This window comes from Gossypium raimondii, chromosome 12, assembly GCF_025698545.1.
Source record: "Gossypium raimondii isolate GPD5lz chromosome 12, ASM2569854v1, whole genome shotgun sequence".
NCBI lineage: Eukaryota > Viridiplantae > Streptophyta > Magnoliopsida > Malvales > Malvaceae > Gossypium > Gossypium raimondii.
The window spans coordinates 13,805,919-13,830,451 of NC_068576.1; the positions used below are offsets into that span (position 1 = coordinate 13,805,919).

A 24,533-nucleotide genomic window follows, 5' to 3' on the forward strand; every position below is an offset into this window, starting at 1 on the left:
TTAACTAAGTAAAAGACTCTGAAAGGACTTAATTTGGTTTCCAAACTCATGAAAGGTCGATTTGCCATAGAAGTATTTTCGAACATTGTTAAACATGATAAAGTAAATTGAATTGATTAATATAATTATCCTAGCCCATTTAATGTTCATTGTTTTTGTTGCTAAAGCCATTCATTCATACATTCAGTAAATTACATCTAGATTAAAACTGCATTAGGGATCACTCTTTGCATTTATTTAATTTAATCATCACTATCCAAAATTATTGAGTTTTTACATCAAATTGTTATTTCTAATTTTGCAATTAATTAATTAAGCTTATACAGTCCCTGTGAAGACAATAACTCATTTTACTTATTACTTGAACGACTGTGTACACTTACGTATATTCCTCCTTACAATTAGTAAGCTCGTTCAAGTTGAAGTAAGATTAGAGAGTCAAGGAAGTAATTCCTTGAACCTTGTGGGTTAAGGAACTTGCAAAGGGCTTAAGGTGAAAATTAACAGGTTTAAAAGGAAGAAAAACATGCCTATTAATGTATCTAATGGCGAGAAAAAAATGAATGGAAAATAATTTTCATTTTGATAAGAAATGAGGACACTATAAAAAAGGTTGCCAAAACACAAAGCTTGGTTCAAAAAGAAAAGTACTTATTATGTTTCTATTTGTTTTGAATTAAACTTTATTGAAGTTCCTAATAATAATTGGTAGTTTGATTCTAGTGCCACTACTTATGCATTCAATATGATGCAGGGATTCCTTTTAATCCAAACCACAATCCTAAATGAGGATCTCATATATATACATATATAAGAATCATATGTAGGTTCTGATTGAAGGTATGAGGACTTATTATTTATTCATCGATATTGGCTATCACTTAGATCAATTTTAGACTCTTTAAGTATCTTCAATTTCTAGGGACTTTATTGCTACTTCAAAACTTAATGTTTATGAGAATGATGTTAAGTTTAGATATAGTTATTTCGTTTCATTTAAGAATAACACTATTATTGGATTTGGAAACATTATTAATGGTTTTATAAAATGAAACTTAATAATATTTTTACCGAATCCTTATTTGTTGATAATATTAATGTTGGAACAAAAATAATATGCTAAATGAAAATTTTGCTTACTTGTGACATAAATGTTTGGGTCATGTATCCAAAGAAAAACTATAAAGATTAGTAAAGAATGAGATTATATTGAATATAGATTTTACTAATCTTGGTCTATATGTGAACTACATTAAGAGTAAGCAAACCAAACAAATTAAGAATGGTTCCATAAGAAGCATTCAAGTTCTTGAGACAATACACATTTATATATGTGGACATTTTGATGTTCATCTTTTGATGGTAAATATTATGGGAAATACATTGAATCGAGATAATTTTTAGGTTCATTTGCAAAATTCCTAAAAATTTATGGCATTTGTGCATTATATTATGCTACGAAAACACCTCAATAAAATGATGTGACAAAAAGACATAATTAAACTTTAAGGGATATGGTTAGGAGTATGATGAGAAACTCCTCTTTACTTATGGCATTGTTGATACATGTACTCGAAACTACTTTAAATATATAAAACAGGGTTCTTAGTAAGGAATTGCCAAAATCTCCTTTCAAGTTATGGACTGGAAGAATACTAAGTCTAAGGTACCTATATGTTTGGGATTTCTAAGTGGAAGCAATAACATATAATCCACATGAAAGAAATTAGATTCTCATACAATAATTGAATACTTTATCAATTATCTAGAGAAATCTAACCATATTTTGAGAATTGTAGAAACCGGTAATGTTAGATTTTTAAGAATGATAATGTTAATAAGAGTGTTTCAAAAATAAGTTGCAAATATACAAGAAACTATAGTAGAGTTTTTTGTTGGAATCTAGTGCCCTTAGTGTAATGATTTTTCTATATGTACTTGTAATTTTTCAAATAAATTGGTTTAATAAAATATCCATTTGTATCACTAATATCTTCGTATATTGTCCTCAATGGTTTTTGCATGCCAAGAAAATGAAGAAAATATTGACTAATATTAGTAGATAACCTAAACACGTCTAATCAAAATTGAAAAAAATCGATTGGCAAACTAATATGTCATTTATTAAAATCTATTTGGGGAGATACCTTGTCTTGGGTAATGGAGCGGATGACTCCTAGAAGATAGAGATATAGATGTGATTGACTAGATTAACAGTACATCGGATAGGACCCAAGTAGAATAGATCCTAGATTTGTTTATGGATTTATTCACTTGTAACGTTCATAGTGTGATGACCTGGCATCACTTGTAGTAGTTATTCTAGGTCATTTTCGCACTTAATGAGTTTGTTTTCTAGCACTTTTATAATTAAATATCGCATTTGCGGTAGTAGTAGGTTAGGATTAAAAGGTAATAAAAATAAGTGTTTTTATACATTTTTTGCTATTTTAATGACTCACAAAGCTAATTCGAGCCTTATGAGTGACTAACGAGCTATTTAAGTGTGTAGGATACCTTTTGAGGTCCAAAAATACAAGGAATAATGATCGGGCCATGAGACGAGGAGCCCAATATACGAACAATGCTGCCAAGGACCAGGAAAGCACTCAACATTGTCACAAGGAACTACCTCTTGTCACACCGATGAGATAAAATTAAAAAGATATGGCACAGCGTCGATGTTGGGACAAGAAACATTCCAATGTCTTGGCGACGCGACTTAGCGTGGAAGAAAAAGACTGATTTCTTTGGACGACACAATTCAGAAATTTTCATATTTGGACTCTAACTTTTAGCATAATATATTATTCAGTGGTATTTAAGTGTATCTCGAGATACTTGGTCACCAAGTAGGTTATTCCCTATATAAGAAACCTTAGGGTCACCGGGATTGCAAACAATTTTAGACGTAGATAGTTTTCTATTCAATTTTAGTTTTCTTTTCTTTTTATGTTCGTGTAGTCGGAACTTTTTTATTCCAATGTAAAGAAAATTGCGAGCAAAGATTGCTCCAGATCCGCACTTCAATATAATTATCAGTGAGCATTCTCCTATCTCTTTCTTATTTTATTTATGCTTCGTTAGCTTGATCAATTAACTATCATATGAATGTTAGAATAATTTATTGTGTTTATTTTATATCTTGCATGTTTTGATTATTGAACTAATTAATTAATCAAGTCGATTAATTAACAAAAGAATAAGAGTTCATAATAGGATTAGTTGGTATAACTTATGTGTTCTTAAACAGTTAGAATTGGCAACCTTCATAGGTAATCATAAGGGAGACGAGATCGAGAGATAAATCCAACTGAGTAAATCGTAGTTATCGAGGCAGAGAAAGTGAGGTCGAGAGATAAGTGAGTATTCATCGATTAATTAATTAGTAGAGTTGGGAGGTAATACTAGTTAATTAATAGCTAATTCATATTAAAACCTGAATTCTGAAATTAGTTAATCTTTTGTTTATTAATTAGGGATTTAATATATCATAGACTAGAGGCTCGTGTTGTCGACACTAGGAATAGGAAAGTCCCTTAAGTTAATTTAGGTTTAATAATTTAACTATTTTAATAAATATATTAATTTGGACTTACACTACTAATTTGTGACTTAATTAGATTAGTAATTATTTTCTATAATTAATTTAATAGTAATTTCTCCAATTTGCGTCCCTTGGGTACAATTCTCGAATACTTATCGGTGTAACATTGTAATACAATAAATATTATAATTTAACCCGTACGCTTGAAGAAATCACCAATTTAATTTAATATATTTTTGGTGTGCTATTTTTACTATTAACGTTCACATTTTTATAGGCGGTCATGTGACATACCTTAATCTTGAGTGTATGATGGATTATATATGTGTGAATTGTATACTTTGATATAAATTAAAGCCTAAGTTCAAATAGATAAGGAATCGAAAGTTGGTTTGTCGAGTATACGAATTTTGCATTATGTAGCATTATTCCACAATAGTGAAATTTATAACCCAAACAAATGGTAAATAATATCCTCTCATTAGCATGACATGATAGATGGAAAGTAATGTGGCCACGAGTCTTTTGTCTTAGGATAGATGATTTAATTACTATTTAATAGTAATTGACTTTTCATGAAGAAAGATTTAATGGCTACCATGAGATAAAATAAGATCACAGTAAGAGAACAAATATATCCCAAAGAGATTAATGATATCCTATGAGGGTAACACACTTATGACAAGATGATTGGACGAGCACTTGAAAAGTAACTTTTGTAATGATATATCAAAAAGGAGAGCTCAATCATGATACTTTAGTGGAATGACTTCTTGACTAAATAAAGTTGTATTTAATAGGCGAAAAGTCGAAACTTAATTAAAAATTATTTGATCCCTAATTATATATATCCAATCAGTCTCTCTGCTAGCTCAAGATAACTAGAAACAAATTGCATGGAGAACCAATAATAAGAAATGAATGAAAAGGATGAAGTAAGAGAAATTGCATGTATCACTATCTGTAGTGAATGTGTTTTCTCGCTAAGTACACAAGATGACTTAGAAATTAATTTAAGTTCTTCCAATTATTATTTAATCCATTTTTAATTAAATAATTGAAGTTCAAAGCGAGAATTAAATTAATCGGTCATTAAGGGTTTGTTTAATAAGATAATTAAATATAATTTTCCTCATGAATTCTAATACGGTACATTTGCCATGACTTTAAAAAAATTAAAATTTGGTTGAGAAAATAATTTAATTGCCAACGGACTCTCTACGTTGCCATGGTCTTACACATTATTTCCCATATTTATTATCCTGGCAGACTCCATTGGTTGTTATAGTCAAGCCATCTTACACTTGTAATCCCCATGTTTAATGTCCTGGCGGACTATCCATTGTTATCTGTACCAGTAGGCTTTATTGGTTTTCATAATCAAGCTATGATCTTACACCTTAAACCTCTTTGAGGTGTCACCTCGAAGGACTTTACCGTCATTGCAGTGGCGCCCATAAAGCTTGTTGATTGCCATCACAATGTTACTCTATGGAATCTAATAATTATCGTCATAGTGTCATCTCGAAGGACTATTCGATACCATTCCGTTTCACATTTAACCTTGATGTTTAAACATTATAGTGTCTCATCCGCAGGGCCCAAAGCTTCGCACATCACAGTTTGCACCTAGCAACACTGTATGGCAGAATTTAACGGAATCCGAAATCCCTATTCATCTACCCATTCCTCGATTTCTCCATTTCCAACCTTAATGCTTGAACACCGAAGTGTTCCCTCCACAAGGACCGGAGCTTTACACATCACGATTTGCACTTAGCAACACTGGATGGTTGTAACAGAAACCCTCTTCCCTAAAACTAGCTTCGTCTTACCCGTAAAAAATCTCCCCTTCGTACTCTGCCGTTAAAACATGCAACACTTGCAATTCATTAACGTACTTTCACGAGTTATGCTACCTTTTAGATAGAGAATCATAACTATTACATGCATACTAAACTACATTGGTGAATACTCATATACCCCTACAATCTTATACATGCTTAGCATTCACAATCAGTAGAGATCATACATCATCATATGACTAAACATCATGCCATCCACACAACATCCTAGGAATGGAGTACAGAAACTCACCCGAATTTCCCTTATTCCCATTAGCTTAGCTTGTCCAATTGCTAAGAATACTTATTAGTTAAACTAAAGGTGATAGGTACTTAAAAACCCAGAATCATGAATTATACATAGTAGTTTAAGAATACTTACTCTACATCTTCCTTCTATCTACAAGTACCGAAAGGTAAGGAAACTTACCAGTTCTCGATTTTCTTTGCTTCTAAACTTCATATCACACGATGAACGCAACATGCAGAGCTTTCTTCAACTACATCTTCTTCTTTTTCGAAGTGGTTGAAAAAGACAATGTTATAGAAGGAGAAAAACTTAGTAAAAAGAATTGAAAAGAATTATGTTTCCACATACACCTAATATATACTCCTAAAGAACGATCTCCACAGACCAAAACAACTACTTATTCCTAATCATTCTGTCCCCCAGTATGGAACCAACCAGTTCTATCCTAACGAAACTAGAATTGATATCCAACTAGTCATAATTCAACCATTTAATTTTTTTTGAATTTCCTAGTGGATCCCGACAATACACTAGTCCTTTCAATTTAATGCTAGCTTTCTTTAATTTTGGGTCAATAAAGACAACCGAGTGTTACAACTCCCTCACACTAAAAATTTTTTTTCATCCTTGAAATTTCCTCTCTTACCTAAAATTTTAAGGCAAACTCCAAACTAGTTTTCCTTGTCTAAGAAAATTGTCTGTATACCTAAAGGTAGACACCTCTATAATTTCCACTTTTCATAATGCTGGCCTAACACTTATAAATTCATATTGATCTTATTCCACTCAAACAGTGGCTTTTATCCTTACTCCATACAAGGTAGTTAACTACATAAGGACTATTTCATAATCATTCTAGTGGATTCTTTCTTGCACCATCGGCTAGGCGTTTGGTCAACACAAGGCCAATGGGTGATTCCTTGATTAACATTCATCATCTGGCGGGCATTTCCACTTTTATGGTTAACAAAGGGTGTAAGAAAAACCTTCTTGGTAGGTAACGTGTGTTAAACATTGGTTGGGTGACCTGAACCATTTCTGGAGATTTGAAATTTATCTTCCCATGAATGTTTGGTCATTTAAAATTGAGATATATAGAGAAAAGAAATTGCTGTCACTGGATTTCGAGTTTCTTTTCAAAATTTACCTTTCGTTTAATTCTTCTTCAAAACCTTCGATTTCCTTTCTTCCTTTCCTCCTTTTCCCCTCCCATAGTTTTCCCTTTTGTCTTTCACAATCTACTGAAACTTTGTGATGCCCCAAATTAGGCCATCGTCAGGAGGGAAAAGAAGGGACTACAATGATTGGAATTGGAGGGGTCAGGGTGGCAATATGCCTTCTTTAGCACGGGTGCATGGGTCATCTGATCACAGATCCAAAACGCCCATTGAATTGTTGTTTTACAAATGTACAGCTAGTTGCGAGGAGATGTTAAAGCATTTATTATTTAGAGGAATCAGATTGCCCAATTTTACCTACGATTTTGAAATCGTAGTCGTAGAAGGAGATTCCAGTTGAGTGACTCCTGCGATGGGTTTAACCTTCTGTCAAGCTCGACCGAACATCAAATTTTTAGCTCGAATTAGAGTTTGAATAAGCTCGTTTATCAATTTTTGAACTCAAATTCAAACCCAAGCTCAATTAAACTCATTAGTATTCAAGCTCAAACTCATTTGTATTTAAGCTCTTTTTATATAATAAGAGTAAAAATATTATCTCATATCATAAAATATATTTAAGCCATTAGGGCTTCCATCTTCCTTTACATCCTTCCTTCTGTACGGTGTTGAATATCTATGGGATTAGACCCGAGCCACTTATCAATCCTTGTTGGTGGACTATGGTAGCTTACTTCGTTGATTGTAATAAAAACTGTAGGCTTTCATTCCTTGCCATATTTCAACATTTTTTCCAATTGGAGGTCATTACCTAAGGGATCTCAACTAGAACGGTCTCCTTCCTCACTCTCGAGGGCCATGAATCTATAATTTAAAGTTCCTCTTCAATTTTAAGTTCAGATTGCCACAAGTTCATACGGGTGAAAAAGAAGCTTGATGGCAGCTTTGGCTTTCCTACGAGGTGGTTTATCCCTCACTAGTATGTTTGTCTTTAGTGAAAACCAATCGCCTCTAACCTTTCTAGGTCACAGTACGACCAGACAAACTCCTAACAGCAAGGAACATTTTTCTGTTATTGTTTAGAAGAGCAAAGCCCTAGTGGCTTTAGATCAATGGGTTTAGAATTGGGAGTGGACCCCAAAAGAGTCAAGCCTACCAATGAAGCATGGCCTTATGGAGCTTCTGATATGTTGGCCTAGTCCTTAGTGAGGAGAAAAAGAGAGCCTTCCACCTTTCAAAGTATATCTCTTTGACGCTTATCTCCCTCAACACTTGATCTTGAGGGTGTTCTTTCTCACTAGACCCTTACTAATCCTATTGCGGACTCTTAATTTGTCATTGCAGGTTCTTATATTCCCTTTAACACATCCTCCACAGATGGATGTGGAGGCACTTATGAAAAATACGCAAGAAGTTGTGGCGGTAGCTGGCGTTTGGACTCGGGAAGTTAGTAGTAACTGCATGAAGTATATGCTAGAAGTAGAGTCCTCCAATCTGAGGGAAAATAGCGAAGCTAGTTTCGTTCGCCACAAACATGGTAAAGAACCCTCGATCTCATAGAGGAAATTCCTTGGCTCTTCCTAAGTCATCTCCATTCCACCCACCAAGCCAAATTATAATGCAACCCCCTTCTCACACCCATCGACGTCTCTACCCGGGACTTCAATTTAGGTTACTACTAGTTTCACCTCGCACACCTCCCTGATTGACGCCATGGACTATACCCTTTTTTCTAATGAGGTACAAACCTTCTTTCCATGGAGAAGGCATATCAGTAAATATTAGTACCCTTTTTCCCCACTCATAATTTAACAAAAACAAGATATGGATTTGCTCCTAAAGTTGATGGAACTCACCTATCCATCTTCTTCCTCCGAGGGTATTCACAAGCCCACCTTCGCTAGGTTGGCAGGTTCTTTCTCTATAATGGCTGCGGAGTGGGAACTTATGACTTGGGCTCTCCAAGAGGCTTGTAGAAAGGTTGAGACACGTCGGGTTGATTATGAGAGAACCATCCTTTCGGGATAACAATTACTCGCCCAACTTCGCCAATCCCATGATGCCCTATTTCTACAAAATCACGAACTTATTCAATCCGTCTCCGCATGGAAAGCTACATACCAAGTATCGGTGACTCGAGAAAAAGATTGAGAAAAAAAGGTTCGCCATCTAGAGACACTAGAGAAACAACACGTAGCTAATAAAGAGCAAATACAAAAAGAGAACAACGAGGCCTTGGAAAATTTTATGGCAGATACCAACAAAGGTATTGAGGTATATTTGCCAGTTTTAAGGTACATCTTGATACTGCCCTTGCAAGTAGCTATAAGTCCCTTCGATATATGCTACATGAACTTTAAACGTTTATGGCTTCTCGCCAGGACTGACCTTGGCTTCGATGTCCTAAATCGCAAGGGGGATGTGTGAAGGAAATTCCAAAAAAAATAGAATGAGTCAGGAGAAATCTTCTATAACCATTATTCAGACATATCCAACTAGGATTCCTTAGATGGTATTACCTTCGATGATGGAACCCCTTATGTTGCCGCCACCTCCTCTACCTAAGGGGAAGCTAATGTTGAGAGGGAGGAAAACACAGAGGAAACGACTGATCCACCAGTTAGGGATAAAGCTTAATTCTTTATTGTACTTATACAGATCTTTTGAAGTAATTGAAACTCTCATACTATCTTTTCTCATCCCTCTATCTCTATCGTACTTTCCTTTCCTTTTGTGACGCTTGTCACCAATCTTACAATGATCCGTCAACCTACACTTATTCTCATCACATTTACCATCTTACAACAACTTGAAGGGCTAAGCCAGATCTAATTTATCATGTATATAGGGTTTATTTGATAACTTCTCATGTCTAAAGGATCGGCTAAACTGAAGCTCTGATACCACTCAATTTGTAACACCCTTTACCCATCTTGATCGTGAAGTCTGGGTATCAGGTGCCATAACAATTCGACTACCTTAACACAATTTTATTCTATTTTGAATGCATACTTAGACAACTTAAGCCTTCAATTTACTCTCTAAAATCTACAAACTCATCATACTAGTTTCAATTTCATCCAACCTGACATTGTTAATTAATTTAGCGATTATTTATAAGTTTACATTATGCCATAATACAGGCTAAAAATAACTCCAACCCTAAGCGATGGCCTCTATTGTTGCCCCTTTATATACATAAACAGTTATCGTGCACCACTTAACTCTAGAAGAGTCTAGCTTGGTCCCTCTTGATGTCCAAGTATTTATCTAACATGCATTCAAGCAATAATTTTATAAGTTCAAAGAACTTAGTGGTATCTCCACATAAATAACCTATCGTCAAATATAAGAGTTAAATTGGGTCAATTTCCCACTTAAGGAGCTTGTTTTCTATGCGATTTAGGATTTTATATTACATTTTTAGTATTTAGGTATTAGGATTAAATATTAATAAAATAAGTGTTTTTTAAACATATTTTATAAGTGTTGTGACCCAATAGGCCAACACGAGCCTAGGTAGTACTAATATGTTTAATTAAGTATGTAGGATGAAGAATTAAAGGGGTATTCAACATGAAAGCAATGGATGAGTAATGCACAAGCTTCTTGGGACGTCAAAGCACAAAAAAAAAGACTAAGGCATATTTTGCATGCCGTGTCACGCCACAGACATAGAGTGTCATGAAACAGTTCGACATGCTGCCTAAGAAATCGAGGCTATTTTCGTCCACCCAATCAACTTTATACGACCTAGGATGTGTCGAAGACCTAATTTGGGCTGCCAACACTTATATAAATAAGACATTAGGGGTTTGATATAACGAAGTTGTCCTAGACACCTTCCAAACCCCTAGTAGCTTAATAGTAAGATTAAATTAATTTTCTTTCGACTTTTCATAACTCTTTTGTTTTTCCTATAGGGATCAGTTTTGATCCAAGAGTTTATTTATATTATTAAAGTATTTTAGTATACTTTATCTTTTCATTCGGTTTATTTCTTTATTCCAATATTAAATCCACAATTATTCAAATCTCTTGTCTTCCAAATTAATCGTGTTATTGACATGATTTATTCAATTGGGGTCGAGATTATGAATAACATTAGTGGTTTAAGGACGCGTATTGTATCGTGGTTTACACAAGTGTACATAGTTGTTCAAGTAATAAGTAAGTAAAAATGAATTATCGTCTCTACAGGGACTGTATAAGCTTAATCAATTAAGTGCAAAATTATAATTAACAATTTCATGTAAAAACTCAATAAATTTGGATAGTGATGATTAAATTGAATTGAATGCAAAGAGTGATCCCTAATGCAATTTACTCTAGATGCAATTTAACTAAATATATGAATGAAGACTTTAGCAACAAAAACAATCAACATTAAATGGGCTAGGATAATTATATTAATCAATTCAATTTACTTTATCATGCTTAACAATGTTAGAAAATACTTCTACGGCAACTCGACCGTTCATGAGTTTGGAAACCAAATTAAGTCATTTCGGAGTCTTTTACTTAGTTAAATATGCATTTTACTGATCATATTAACTAAGGGTTTCTTAGCATTTATGTAAGGTCACAGGGACATTTACGTTTGCAACAGTTTAATTACATAAACCTAAAAACTATGCAAGGCAATAGAGCTAACTAAAGATATTATGAACCTCAACTTGTATGGGTTTAATCAACTAGCTGTCGTCTGATTAAGATCGCTTAGCTAATTTGAGTGCACCCAATCATGTATGAATGAAATGCATCATGACATTAATTGAAAACATGATTGACTGAGGCCTAAACATGAATAAAATAGATCTTATTGAATTAATATAATCATCCTAGAAAATAGGATTAAAATATCATTGTTGATTTTAAAAAAATAAACTCAAAGCAGACATGAGTAAAATAAATAACAAGAGGAAAGAGTAAACTTTATTCAGTTCAACAACCTTTCAGATCTATTCTGATTGATGTGCTTCTTCGTTCTGCTTGATGTTTCTTTTGTTAAGTGTTTAAGGGGTAGCTAACTAAAGAGTTCCTTTCACAAAGCTTTTGAGGCTAAATAATGAATGAGGGATGGACGGATATGCAAGGGAAAAAGGGAAAAAGAATTGAGATGAAAACTAGTGAGAGTAAGAGAGGAATGTTGAGAGATGATGGGTGATCTTAGAAGTGAGGGATGACAATGTATTTATAGGTGACGGTAAGGGTTTAAGTTTTCTAAAAATAGGTTTAAAATTCCATCCTTCCCTTTCTCATATGGCCAGCCATGTTTCAAAGAACAAGGGATGACCAGGTCTTCTCAATTTGAATTTCAAATTCAAGCTAAAAATAGCTATAGAGTGGACGGTTTCAACAGAGAAGTTGTTGAATTCTGATTATTTTCCAACTGTAAGGACCTTCAATTAATTATCCCAAAACATATTTTTGGCAGCCACCTTTAATTGCCGAATTTGGGCTCTTAGCTCCCCTTGTTGGACAGTTCTTCAGTCCAAAACTCAGCAGACATATCCATTTTTCATCACCTTCTTTATTGGGTCAGGCAGTAAACCTCTTGCCCCAAATTGCATGGTCTTGCCGTCCACATGGATAACTTGTACATGTCCATGTTTTATTTATTTAAATCATGTCTCCAATGGAGCTCCTACATAGTGAAAAATACATAAATTAATAAATTAACATGAATTAATATAAAATATGCATGAAAATCATGTAATTAACATAATTTCACATACTTTCTAAATTCATGTCTAAAATTACTAATTAAGTAAAATTCACTTATTTCAATAATAATTACTCAAGATAAACACATTTATTAAGTAAAAAGGTGGTAAAAATATATAGAAAAACCCTATATAAATTTGAGTTTACACGTATGCATATGTGAAAAGTTATGATAGATGCTAGAGGACTGAAAACATATCAATGAGGAAAAAAATGCCCTTGACAAACATTTTAGAGGTAGAATTATTTGATGTGTGGGGCATTAATTTTCTAGGCCCGTTTCCTTCTTCTTATGGTAACAAGTATATCTTAGCAACTGTCGACAATGTATCCAAGTGGGTTGAAGCTGAAGCATACCCAACGAATGATGCTAAGGTAGTCATGCGTTTCCTACCTAAGCATATGTTTACACGGTTTGGGAATCTAAGAGCTATAATTAGCAATGAAGGATCTCACTTTGTAAACAAATGGCTTAAGTGGTTGCTTGACATGTACGACGTGAAACATAAAATGGCCACTACCTATCATCCACAGTCAAGTGGGCAAGTTGAACGGGTAAACCGTGAGATCAAAGGAATCCTTGAGAAGATGGTACAACCTAATAGAAAAGATTGGTCTTGAAGGCTCGACGATGCTTTATGGGCCTATCAAATTACTTTTAAAACACTGTTAAGAATGACTCCTTATCGGTTAGTCTTTTGGAAAGACATGTCATTTGCCGCTTGAGTTGGAGAATAAAGCACACTCGGCTTTAAAGCAATTAAATTTATATCTTAAGCAAGTAGGTGAAAAAAGGATGTTACAACTTGATGAGTTAGAGGAGTTGAGGTTATTTTCATACGAGAATGCCAAGATGTATAAAGAAAAAAATATAAGATGGCATGACAACTGTATACAACCTCGTGAATTCAGAGAATGACAGAAAGTATTATTGTTTAATTCGAGGCTAAGGTTATTTTTGAGAAAGGTTAAATCTTGATAGAAAGGATCTTATACCATCTATAAAGTTTACCCATATGGAGCGGAAGAATTGTACAATAACAATGGAGGTACGTTTGAAGTTAATGGTCAACGTTTCAAACATTATTAGGATGGCGAATTTGAGCAAGTTGAAACCTCGTTCAATTTAATGAACCCTTAATTTGTATGTTTTTATTTTTAATAAATGGCATACTTATAAATTATTTTCTTGAATTAATACATTAAATGAATTTTGCCTAAGGAGATTGGAACTTAAGTGGGACCATTTGTGACCCCCTCCAACCTTTCTTGGGATACTAAGTTGATGTAATTTTTCGAGAATGAATTTTCTAAGTAATCCAAAAGTTTTAATTTTAATTTTAATTTTAATTTCACAATTGAAATAGAAAGTTTAAGAAATTCCTAATTGATATTGATAAATAGTGCAAATCCAAAAAAGTTGATTTCCTTTACAATAAGATCTCTTGATAGAAAATAAAGAACAAATAAACTAAAACTTTGAAAACCTAATAAAGCAAGAAAACAAAACTAAACCTAAAGAAAGAATCTAAGCTATTCAAATGATGTCTATAATGTGTGCCAAAATAGCCTATTTATAGCCTTTAGGTGGTCGTCATCGTTAACCCTAGGTTAGTTGACATTCCTAAGCTTTAATTTCGATTATGCAAACCAAAACGCCCTTCTTTCGTGTTTTATTCTCGTCATAGAGTCGATGTTGTGACACACCAACACTTGTGTCTCGACATAGCAACCAATATGCTCCTCTACAGCCATCTTCAAGGAAACACCAACGCCTATGTCGTGACGTAGCAACCAGTATACTCCACTGCAGCCATCTTTATGGGTATGTCACGACACCCTCAGCCTTTGCCACGACATTGAAGGCAGTGTCTTACTTTCTCCATTCTACTCTCTATGTTGCAACATCGAGTTCAGTATTAGCCCAGAATGCCTTCTAATGGTTTCTTGCACACTCACGAAGCACGTTAGCTCTCCCTTAGGCCTCATTCGGCCCTTACGGTCAATAAAAGACTCGATGTGCACATTTTATTGAATATAAGTAAAAACTAAAGAAACTTAATGAAAACATAACAAAAATGCTTGTATTCAAGCTCCTTAAATGTGAAAACTAGTTTAATCTGCTACACCAAATTACGACAGAACACTTACCTTCCAATATGCATAATTAGCACCATCAAGCTTAAAGGGTCGTGTTACTAATGAACCTTTCGTTTAAAGCAAATATCAACTCTAGGAAATCCACTAGTTGTGTTTAGTGGGGGCTATGATACCAATTTTTAGTTTTGAAATAGATTTTTGTAAGCAAAAATTGAGCAGTGCTAAAAGCAATACTAGTGACTAGTGCCAACTACTTCAAGCACTGGGTATGAACAAGGCAAAAAAATGATCTGATCCATCCTGTAACAGCCCACCTAGCAAAGACTATATCAAGTTATTATTTGGCGTGTAAGTCTGTAACACCCTATACCTAGCCCAATCGTCGAGCCCGAGAACAAGTTGCTACACCACTGTCTCACATCGTATACAACATAAGTCGACACATTATTAAACATACATCTTTTTGTTTCCTTTATTATTATGGCATTCATACGAATTGTAGTCATACTTACTCTAGGGTGTATAAAACGTGCTAACATACACGGTACAATCATAAAATAAGCACCAAATAAGCATTAGGATCACTTAGCAAAATATCCCAAAACTGTTACATAGGTATCAATATTGGTAGAGTTGTATCGATAATTCTCTTAAGTGGTATCGATACTGCTTAGAAAATTGATACCAAATTAGCTTATTATTTCTCATCTTAAAAACCCAACTCTTGGAAAATATCTGTACCAACTAGTGAAATTGACTTCCTGCACTTCGAAAATTGCAGAGGTATCGTATTTAAAACCCGAATATCGATACCTCTATTCCAAATCCTAAAAACACATCATATATCATCACATAGATAATTCCAAACTAGTTCAAAACATCATGTATCAAACGCCACATAAATTTAGAACCAAAATGTCCCAAATATCAGTCCCAAACATCAAGTTTAAAGTCAACAATTTTCCAAGTATAATAGGCATGCAAACAACTAAAAATCATAGCAAAGCAAACATAACATCTACCACATTGCCTTTTATTCCTAAAACTCAAGTAAATAAATTAACACATATTAATAGCAACTAAAAATTCTGGCTTGGATCAACCTTCGAGACCACAACACTCACATTGACTACTTATCTGCAATGGTTAAAGATGAGTGGGTGAGCTTAACAAGCTCAGTGAATGCTCAGAACAACCACTATGCAAACAAGTCAGCATACAGTCACATAGTCATAACATATTTAACTCTAATATTATATTTTGCACGTTTAATCATATTTTATTTATACTATTACACATTTATCACATTAATCACATGATTATTTAAGCATATATCACAACACATATAAATCACATTTAATCACATTCAGTTACATTTTATGATAGTTTGGCTCTTGAGATTATGAAACATTGGGGACTCTATCACCACACAGCAGATACACAAATCTCCAATAAACCAAAATGACTCATAGAATGGAACATGTCCTATAAGTGAAGCATATAGTGAACACTCTCCAACTCACCAAACACACATATCCCGATGAATGGAGCTTAGCTCACATTCTTTTATCTCTACAAAAATTGTCCCTGGGACTCAACGCCTTAAAAATCACATCACAAAGGTGAGTACTCACAATCCTATGGCATGCCAACTATATTCAACGGTCTCATAAGATCACAAGGCTAAAATATCCATATTATTCATAAATGATAAAACAAATATATTTTAATCCCATTTTTAATGCATTTTTGGATGATTATTTATGCAAATTGGTGATGAAACCATTACCGAGGTACCATAACACAAACTTTCGAATACCTTAAAGCTGAAATTTTTAAAATACCCTTGAAACTTCTAGACCTAATTTTGGGGTGTTACAAAATTAATTAAGTCAAGGGTAGAAAATGAGTAAGTTAATGAAGTATTTGTTTTTTACTATGTGCCATATTTTGTGGGATTTGTCATTCGGCAAACTCTAGGTTTTAGCAAACTTAGGGATTGGTGGACTCTTCTGTTAAGTTATTCGCCAACCCATATGTTTTGGCGATCTCGTTAGTTCGCAGTAGATAGATTTGTTTTTGTGTTTAATATATATTACAATGGCTTAGTTAGTAAAGTTGGAGTTTAGTTAAGACCTAGTTAGAACTGAACTAGGGTACTGTAGACGATTAGATTTTTAATTATGTTTTTCTCTAACTTTTAGAGTGATCATGAGATCCTCTAACTTCCACTAAGTTTTGTTCCTGGATGTCTTTGCTATATAAGGATATCTAGCTAGCATATTTTTACGTTTTTGCGTACTTATTCTTCTTCCTTGCATTCTCCGCTAAATATTTAGAAATTTCTAAGTTGGAATCATTAACGAGGAGTTTCCAGCTTACTGGTAATTTCTGCTAAAAAAGCTAACGAAGGTTCAAGCAATAAGGGAAAGGGACCTACTAAGTAGATTACTGTAGTAGACTTTTTGGTGAGTTCCTTATTACTTTCGTGTGTTATAAATCCTCTTATGATATAAATTGTGTAAAGTAAGTGTTCCCTCTCAATAACAAAATGTGTAGTGTCTGCTTTTGTGGTGTTAAATCAGTATTGTCAGCGTAAGTATGGTTAGTTCATGTTTCAATTAAAATAGCCTCATTACTGCACAAACCTAGTGCCATTTATATATGAAAGGTGATATGTGATGAAGGAGAAGAATATATGTTTGTGATGCCTCTAGTAGGGCAGTTATATTGCAAATTAGACTGGCTGATCACGAGAAAACATGTTCAGCTAAACAGAAATGATATGAGCTGATTGATATGATTCTGATTCTGAATTTTAGGTTTGAAATTGGCATGAGTATAAAGTCATGTGCAAAACGTTCTTATTGTATTAAGTTATGGTTAAACAGGTGAATAATGTTCGCCCATGAGTCGTGTTAGAGTTTGTCTAAGAACTGTGAACGGCATTGGGCGTATTATGTTTAGTATGTCTAAACCTCTATGAAAGGTTAAGTATAACTAAGAGGACTGATGCTTGTCTACCAGTAGTATCCTTGTATATCGTTTGTGTTACATTTATAAATGGAACTCACTAAGTTCGTTTGAACTTTCTCTGTTAATTTTTCCTTCTTAGGCGTGTTGATTGAAGAAAGGGATTTTGTAGAAGGGGACTACGCTAGAGTTACTATTGGTAGTGAACCACTTGTCTAGTTTTGTATCATGAATAATCTTGTGGAAGGGTGGCGTGTAGACTTGTTTGTAACCAACTCAGTAATAATTTATGTCTTTAATTAAAACACTATTTTCTGAGATATTTTATGAACCCCTGAAATATATGTTAAATTTTATTGACTATGGATTATTAGATCATCTTTTAGGCATATACATCAAACTATTTTGAATGATGTTTAACTGCCACTGATGCACTTGAAACTTTTGTATGGGAAATAACCCATATTGTGATTTATACATAACTATGTTAAACTTTATAAGGCTTTCGCCAAATATTTGTCTAAAACTGTTTTACTTGACGTATAATTGATTTGATTGTTTTGTTGTTATACTGGGGTTTACGCCAAACTTGGGGTATATGTCGAGACCACAAAGCTTTAAAAAGTTCAAGTATTTTTGTCAAATTCATTTGGTTTTTAAGTTGTTCATACCCGACTACATTTTTGTTTCCATTTGTTCTTCTTCCTTGCGTTCTCCACTAAATCGTTAGAAATTTTTTTGTTGGAATCTTAACAAGGAGTTTCCAGTATCTAGCTGACACCATTTTTAGTACCAATTTGCTGGTAATTTTTGGTAAACCCTTAGGTTATAATAGAAGGAATTTACGTATTTACAGTAAAAAATGCTAGCTAGATATCCTTATATAGCAAAGACATCCAGGAAAAAAACTTAATGGAAGTCAGATGATCCTATGATAGCTCTAGAAGTTTGACAAGGAAATGATTAAAAATCTAATCATCTGCAGTACCCTAGTTCAGTTCTAACTAGGTCTCAACTAAACTCCAACTTTACTAAAAGAGCCATCATAATATATATTAAACACGGAACAAATCTATTAGCTGCGAACTAAAGAGTTTGCCCAAAACATCAAGGGTTGGCAAATAACTTAACAGAAGAGTCTGCCAATCCCTAGAGCTTGCCAAAACCTAGAGTTCGCCAAATGGCGAATTCCACAAAATATGTCACATAGTTAAAAAAAATACTTCACTAACTTACTCATTTTCTACCCTTTATTTAATCAACTTGCATGCCAAACTTTACCTTGATATAGCCTTTATCGGGTGAGCTGCTACACATCCAACTTGGGAAGTTGATTACTTCAATCCAAATCCAAACAAATCTCCAAGATATGTTGCTGTGTAGGTTGAATATAAAAGGTAGGTTGGTTGTCGTCCAAATTATCAACTAGAATTAAAGCCTAAGGATTTTTGTTGCCAATTTTGCTAACTTCAATAGGGCAAGTTTCTATACGGGTAGTGTTAGACACTAGCTGGCACTGGTCTTAGGCACTATTTAAAAACTATCTTAACAAAATTAAATCCCAATTTTAAGTTTCATTATGTTTAGGACAAAGTTTAATTATATTTAGTTTTTTAACATTTTTAGTATGAATTTATTAGATTTAGATTTGAATAGGTTTATATTCTAAGTATTATTAGATTTAGATTTTAATTAAATTTTAGGTTTTAGAATCTTATTAGGTTTTATTAGATTTTGATTTAGTTTAATTTCATTTTAGGTATGTTTAGATAAGACCTTTAATATTAGATTTGGAGGCTAATTAAAAGTTTTCAAAATAGAAACCCTAAATATCGAGTCTTGTAGTACTATATTTAGATAGGTGTTGTAGGGGGTGCTCTAACCTTCCTTACAAATAACTGTACTCTTAAACTCAAATTTTGGTAATAAGACAAATTCTTAGCTTTTAAGATTTTTCCTTAAGATTAGTTCTAAAACATTAGGCAATAGGTGGCTAATCGACTTATCTCAAAATTGTTTAATGGTGACTCTATTTATTTAGGTCTTCATGTCTAGCTTGCTAGGTCTTGAGTCTAGCACGTTCTGACATGTGGTCTCGATACACCCTCAATAGAATGCAAAAATGAGTAGTATCAAGGTCCATGTATCAATACCTTTGCTCTATTTTGTCTAGGTTTTTTTCTTTTTTACTTCAAACAAGTCTCGAATAACCCATTCGTTTACATATCCTTTGTAAGAGAAGTTGGAAAATTTTCCAAAATGCCTTAAATAACCTTAAAATGTCATTATTAAGTGTTAAATATAAACATTAAGTATAATGAAATTAGTGCTAAAATGTGGCATCCTTTGCTTGGGTCATTGATTAAACTCGAGTAAGGGGTGTTACATTTGTTTTAGTATCAGAGCATATGTTTAGTCGGTTCTAGGTTTATAAGCAAGTTTAACATTTCTTGGTACATAGGAATTGATATGAAAAGATGCAATTTTGATCTTGATAATAATTAAACTCGTAATTATATATTAGGGATGTCAATTGATTCAAGACAAGCAGTTGATGAGGAAGTAGAAATTTTTGCCTCAAATTTGAATAGAGAAAGGTTAAATCAATTTATCGTACTCTTCTTTTTCTTCAAATCCAATAGTCGGCTTCAACTTCGCAACAAGTAATTCTTTGTATTTGTAAGTGCAACATTATTTTAAAGATCTTAGTATTCTTTTTTATGAAATATTAGATTTTAATTTGTGTTATATTAAGATCCTCAAGTTTTTCTTTTTTTGAGAATATCAAGTTTTCCATATTCTTTTGGATAGTTGTATTTATAGAGTTTTAAGATGGTTTTTATGCTATATTATTAGACAATTTAATATATGTAATAGGTCAATTTTGGCTTGGGCCCAAATCACCAAAATAAAATAAAAACCCAATAAAAAGTCAAAAATTAATGCCCAAATTACCAAACCCAAAACAAGCCCAATAACCTAAAAACTAACCCTAGCCCACAATGTTTTCAAGAAACAAGAAAAGAAAACCCTACTAGATTCCTCCAGCAACCGCCGCCGCTCCTCTAACATCAGTCATGCACATCTCTAGCCACCACCCACGTGTCCCCTCCACGTCCTTCACAGCTGGCCTTTTGTACTTGCAAAACAAACGAAAAAGAAAATAATAGTGTATTTTGATGGCTATAAAAGCCATCCAAGAAACAATTATAAAGGTTTTTTTTACGAAAAATAGAAATCATAAAAAGAGATTGAATCAAAAAATTTTGAAACACAAATACATTCAAAGGTAGTTCTTTTCTCTTTTCTGGTGTTTCATTTCATTTCATTTTTATTTTTTTGATTTCATTTTGTTAAAAAATAAAGAAAACAAAAAATAAAATGGATAAAAATCATACCTTTTTTGCTGGAGAGGTGCAGATTCCGATGAAAATTGGCTTTTTTAGGCCAAGGGAGTTGAAAAGCCCAAAAAATTGACTCCTTTTGATTTTCTGACCACCGTGGATGAAGGCACCGTCGGCGGCGACCGATGGCCGCCACGATGGCCAACGGCCGGATCCTTGACCGGAAATTAAAAGAAGGGGAGAGATGTTGAGAGTTTTTTGTTTTTTTGAAGAAGTGAGAAAATGAAGTTAATTTTTTTTATTTATATAGAGAAGAAAAACAACGTCGTTTTGCTTTGGGTTTTTAATAGCTAAAACGGCGCCGTTTCTGTCCGTATATGACCCACGCGTAACCCGACTCGAGGGAATCTGCGTGTTTCTGGTAAATGGGCTATTTGTGTGGATAGCCCTTCCGTATTTTCAATTTTTTCCAATTTAGTCCTTTGCGGACTTTTTCCTTTATTTTTAAATTGGATTTCAAATATTTTTTACTTTGCAATTTAGTCCCTGGCGCGCTAATTCCTTGGGGAAGTGACGCGTGTCCAGGAAATGGGTTTATTACCCATTTAGCCCTTCTTTCTTTGCGCATATTGCATTTTAGTCCTATTTCGATTTTATTTTTAAAATTATTACGAATTTTGCCTCAAATTTTATTCTGATTTCAATATAGTCCTTAGATTAGTTTATTATTGTTATTTGTCTGTTAATCTGTTATTATTGTTTATCTGCATATTTATTTATATTCTTTTGTTATTTTAAAGTTTAATATCGTCTTACTTTATATTATTTTATTTGTTGTTATTATTATTGCTATTCATGGCTATTATTTATCTTGTTCTTTTATTGTTAATATTTGCATTAAAATGATGCTTGCTATTATCGATGATGTTATATGTGCCATGATTTGTTCATTAATATCCTCATTGTAATCACTCGATAATTTAATATGTTATTCGTATGTCATTTTAAGTATTATATTAGTTTTCATTCAAATTAAAAAAAAAGATTATAAAAATTATTAATAAATAATACATCGTATTTTGGGATTCGAGAAGATTGTGCCCTAACTTACTGGGTTCCAATTTTTCTTGTTAAATCTAAGTAATCGAGCATCTTTTTTAATCAAAGCATATAAATAAAAAGGTCATTCTCAGGAATTCGATACGTTGTGTCCTAACTCATTAGATATGGTATTTTATTCTCTCGAGACGAGGATTTTTTAAATAAAGGCAATATTCTATGTTTTGAATTTTGAGAAATTGTGCCCTAACTTACTAGGCTTCGATTTTTCATATGACTTAAGAAACTGAATATCCCTTTTTAAACTTCATTGCATGAGTTTTAAAAATTAAAGCCAAGTTCATTCTCAAAGGTTCAATGTGTCGTGTCCTAACGTACGGGATGTGACATTTTGCTATCTCAAGACGAGAGAGTCTTTAATATTTGTTTCGATCTATTCAAGTGTTTTTTTAAATAGCATTATAAAAAAGGGGATCGTATTTTAAATTTCCTTTCAAATCTTTGGCTTTCGATACTTAAGACATTAAGTAATCAACTAGGTACCAATTTTGGGCGCATCGAGGGTGCTAATCCTTCCTTGTACGGAACCGACTCCCGAACCCATTTTCTAGATTTTATAGACCAAAAATTATCGTTTTAGTAAATTTAAACTTCTATTAAAATGATTAAATTATGAGGTGATCCGATCACACCTAAATAAAAAGGATTGGTAGCGACTCCATTTTTGTTTTTAAACCAAAAAGTCGACCCTTTCTAAAAAAAAGGTTTCGACAATATTATTTATTAATATATGTTTATAATAAATTTATTTCTAAAAATACATTTTTGAGAGAATAACTTGATATCCACAGATGTCGCTAGATAATATGTGTCATGCATGTTAAGTGGTAGTACACACAAGTATATTTAGAGGATCTCAACACCCATGAATTTCAAGTTAATTTTGAGGAGATTTGATCGGGCTATTAATTTCCTTAAATCCCAACCATTCCTAATTAATATAGTGGAAGCTGACTCTTACAGTTGTCAAGTTCTATAAATACCCACCCTTACCTTCCCTTTCTTCCTACTAAAAACTTTATAATCTTTGCATTTCTCAAACTCACTAATTACACCAAAAAATTTTGCTTTCATTTACATATTTATCATTAAAAAAAATGGTTAGACCACATTACCAACTATGCTCTCAATATTGTGAAGGCACCATCTCAATTTTTTTATTTTAAATTATTGTGGTAAGATTTTCTTTAAATTTCAATATTATGGTTATATTATACATTTAATAGTCGATAGACTGAACTCTTCGGGTCTGACACAATTTATACTTCTTGAAATCTGATCCTCAAATCGAGGAACTCTTGAAGGATGTTGGTTTGTTAATGGCATCTAGGGCGGAAAGGTTCCGCATCATTTTGAACTTGGTTGCCACCTTGGTGAAAAAATGAAGGCTAGAAACATTTACCTTCTAGTTGCCATGTGGGGAAGCCACCATTATATTTGAATATTTCTCTTTAATAATTGGTCTTCAAATCGATGAGGAGGCTGTTAAAAATAATAAAACGGTTAGAGAGGTAGTTAGTGAAGGTTGGAAGGTTAGCTAGTTTGTTTAAGAAAGTAAGTTATCTGTGAGTATAAAAACGATGGTCTGGCTTTGTATTGAGGCAAGTAAATAGTCTAAGTTTATTTTTGTAAACATAGTTCATTTGAGTAAACGATTGTTTGAAGAGAAATTCTAAAAGTTACCTAGCTTTCTTCATGGTATCAGTCGCTAGGAGTTTTTGATCATGGCAACTACAAACTCTGTTGCGTCAGACTCTGCTGAAGTGCATGGCTCCGTGTTTGCTGCTGAGCGTGGTGAATTCGTTTCCTCGCCATGACGTTGTGAAATTTGATGAAGGAACATTCCTTCAATGGAAGCAACAGGTGAGATTCATTGTTAATGGTTATGATCTCTTTGGTTTTCTTGATGGATCTATTGCTGTACCGTCAAGGTTTGTGCAAGCACCGGATGGTGCACTCGTTGTCAATCCTGTGGCGTCTGTGTATCGGTAACAGGACAATCTTCTCACGTCCTGGCTTCTCTCCACCATAAGTTCATCCGTTCTCTCCTCCTTTATGGATGTTCAATCGGTGAACGATGTGTAGACCACGGCGTTGGAGATGTTCGCGACCGATTCCGATCAAAGGCAGTTCCAATTGCGTCATGAGCTTCACTCTCTCAAGAAAGGAAGCATGTCGATTCGTGACTATGTCGCGAAGTTAAAACATGTGTGCGCCCTATTGGAGTCATCTGGAACCTCCATCTCTATGGCAGAAAGGACGGCGGTGCTTCTTGCGGGGCTTCCGTCTGAGTTTGAAGGTGTTGTATTGTCAGCTTCATTGTCTCCGACTCTGTTGCCATTTCCGCGTTTGATTGATGCTTTACTAGAGTGCGAAACTCGGCATGCTCAGTCAAGCCAAGAGGTGCTGTATGCTGCAAATCTGGTGGAAGATGTGTCCACGGACGGTTCGTCGCGAGGAGGTCGATCGGGGGCGCGTGGTCGTATGAGGACCTTTCGGCCACGACTCTAG

The 24,533-nt window shown here is 33.8% G+C and overlaps 1 protein-coding gene across 1 annotated transcript; it reads left to right on the top strand.

The window, feature by feature from the left end:
* The first annotated feature begins 23,789 nt into the window (after positions 1-23,789).
* On the top strand, positions 23,790-24,533 carry LOC105761996 (uncharacterized). The gene is made up of 2 exons (XM_012579922.2): positions 23,790-24,002; positions 24,108-24,533. Exons 1-2 carry the CDS (start codon positions 23,790-23,792, stop codon positions 24,531-24,533), a joined length of 639 nt encoding a protein of 212 aa, XP_012435376.2.

Excerpts from the sequence above, each read along its gene's own strand:
- LOC105761996 (XM_012579922.2), top strand. The coding sequence starts at position 23,790 with ATGGCTCCGTGTTTGCTGCTGAGCGTGGTGAATTCGTTTCCTCGCCAT. Across the intron at positions 24,003-24,107 it reads TTGTCAATCCTGTGGCGTCT|ACCACGGCGTTGGAGATGTT; the intron begins GTGTATCGGTAA and ends AACGATGTGTAG.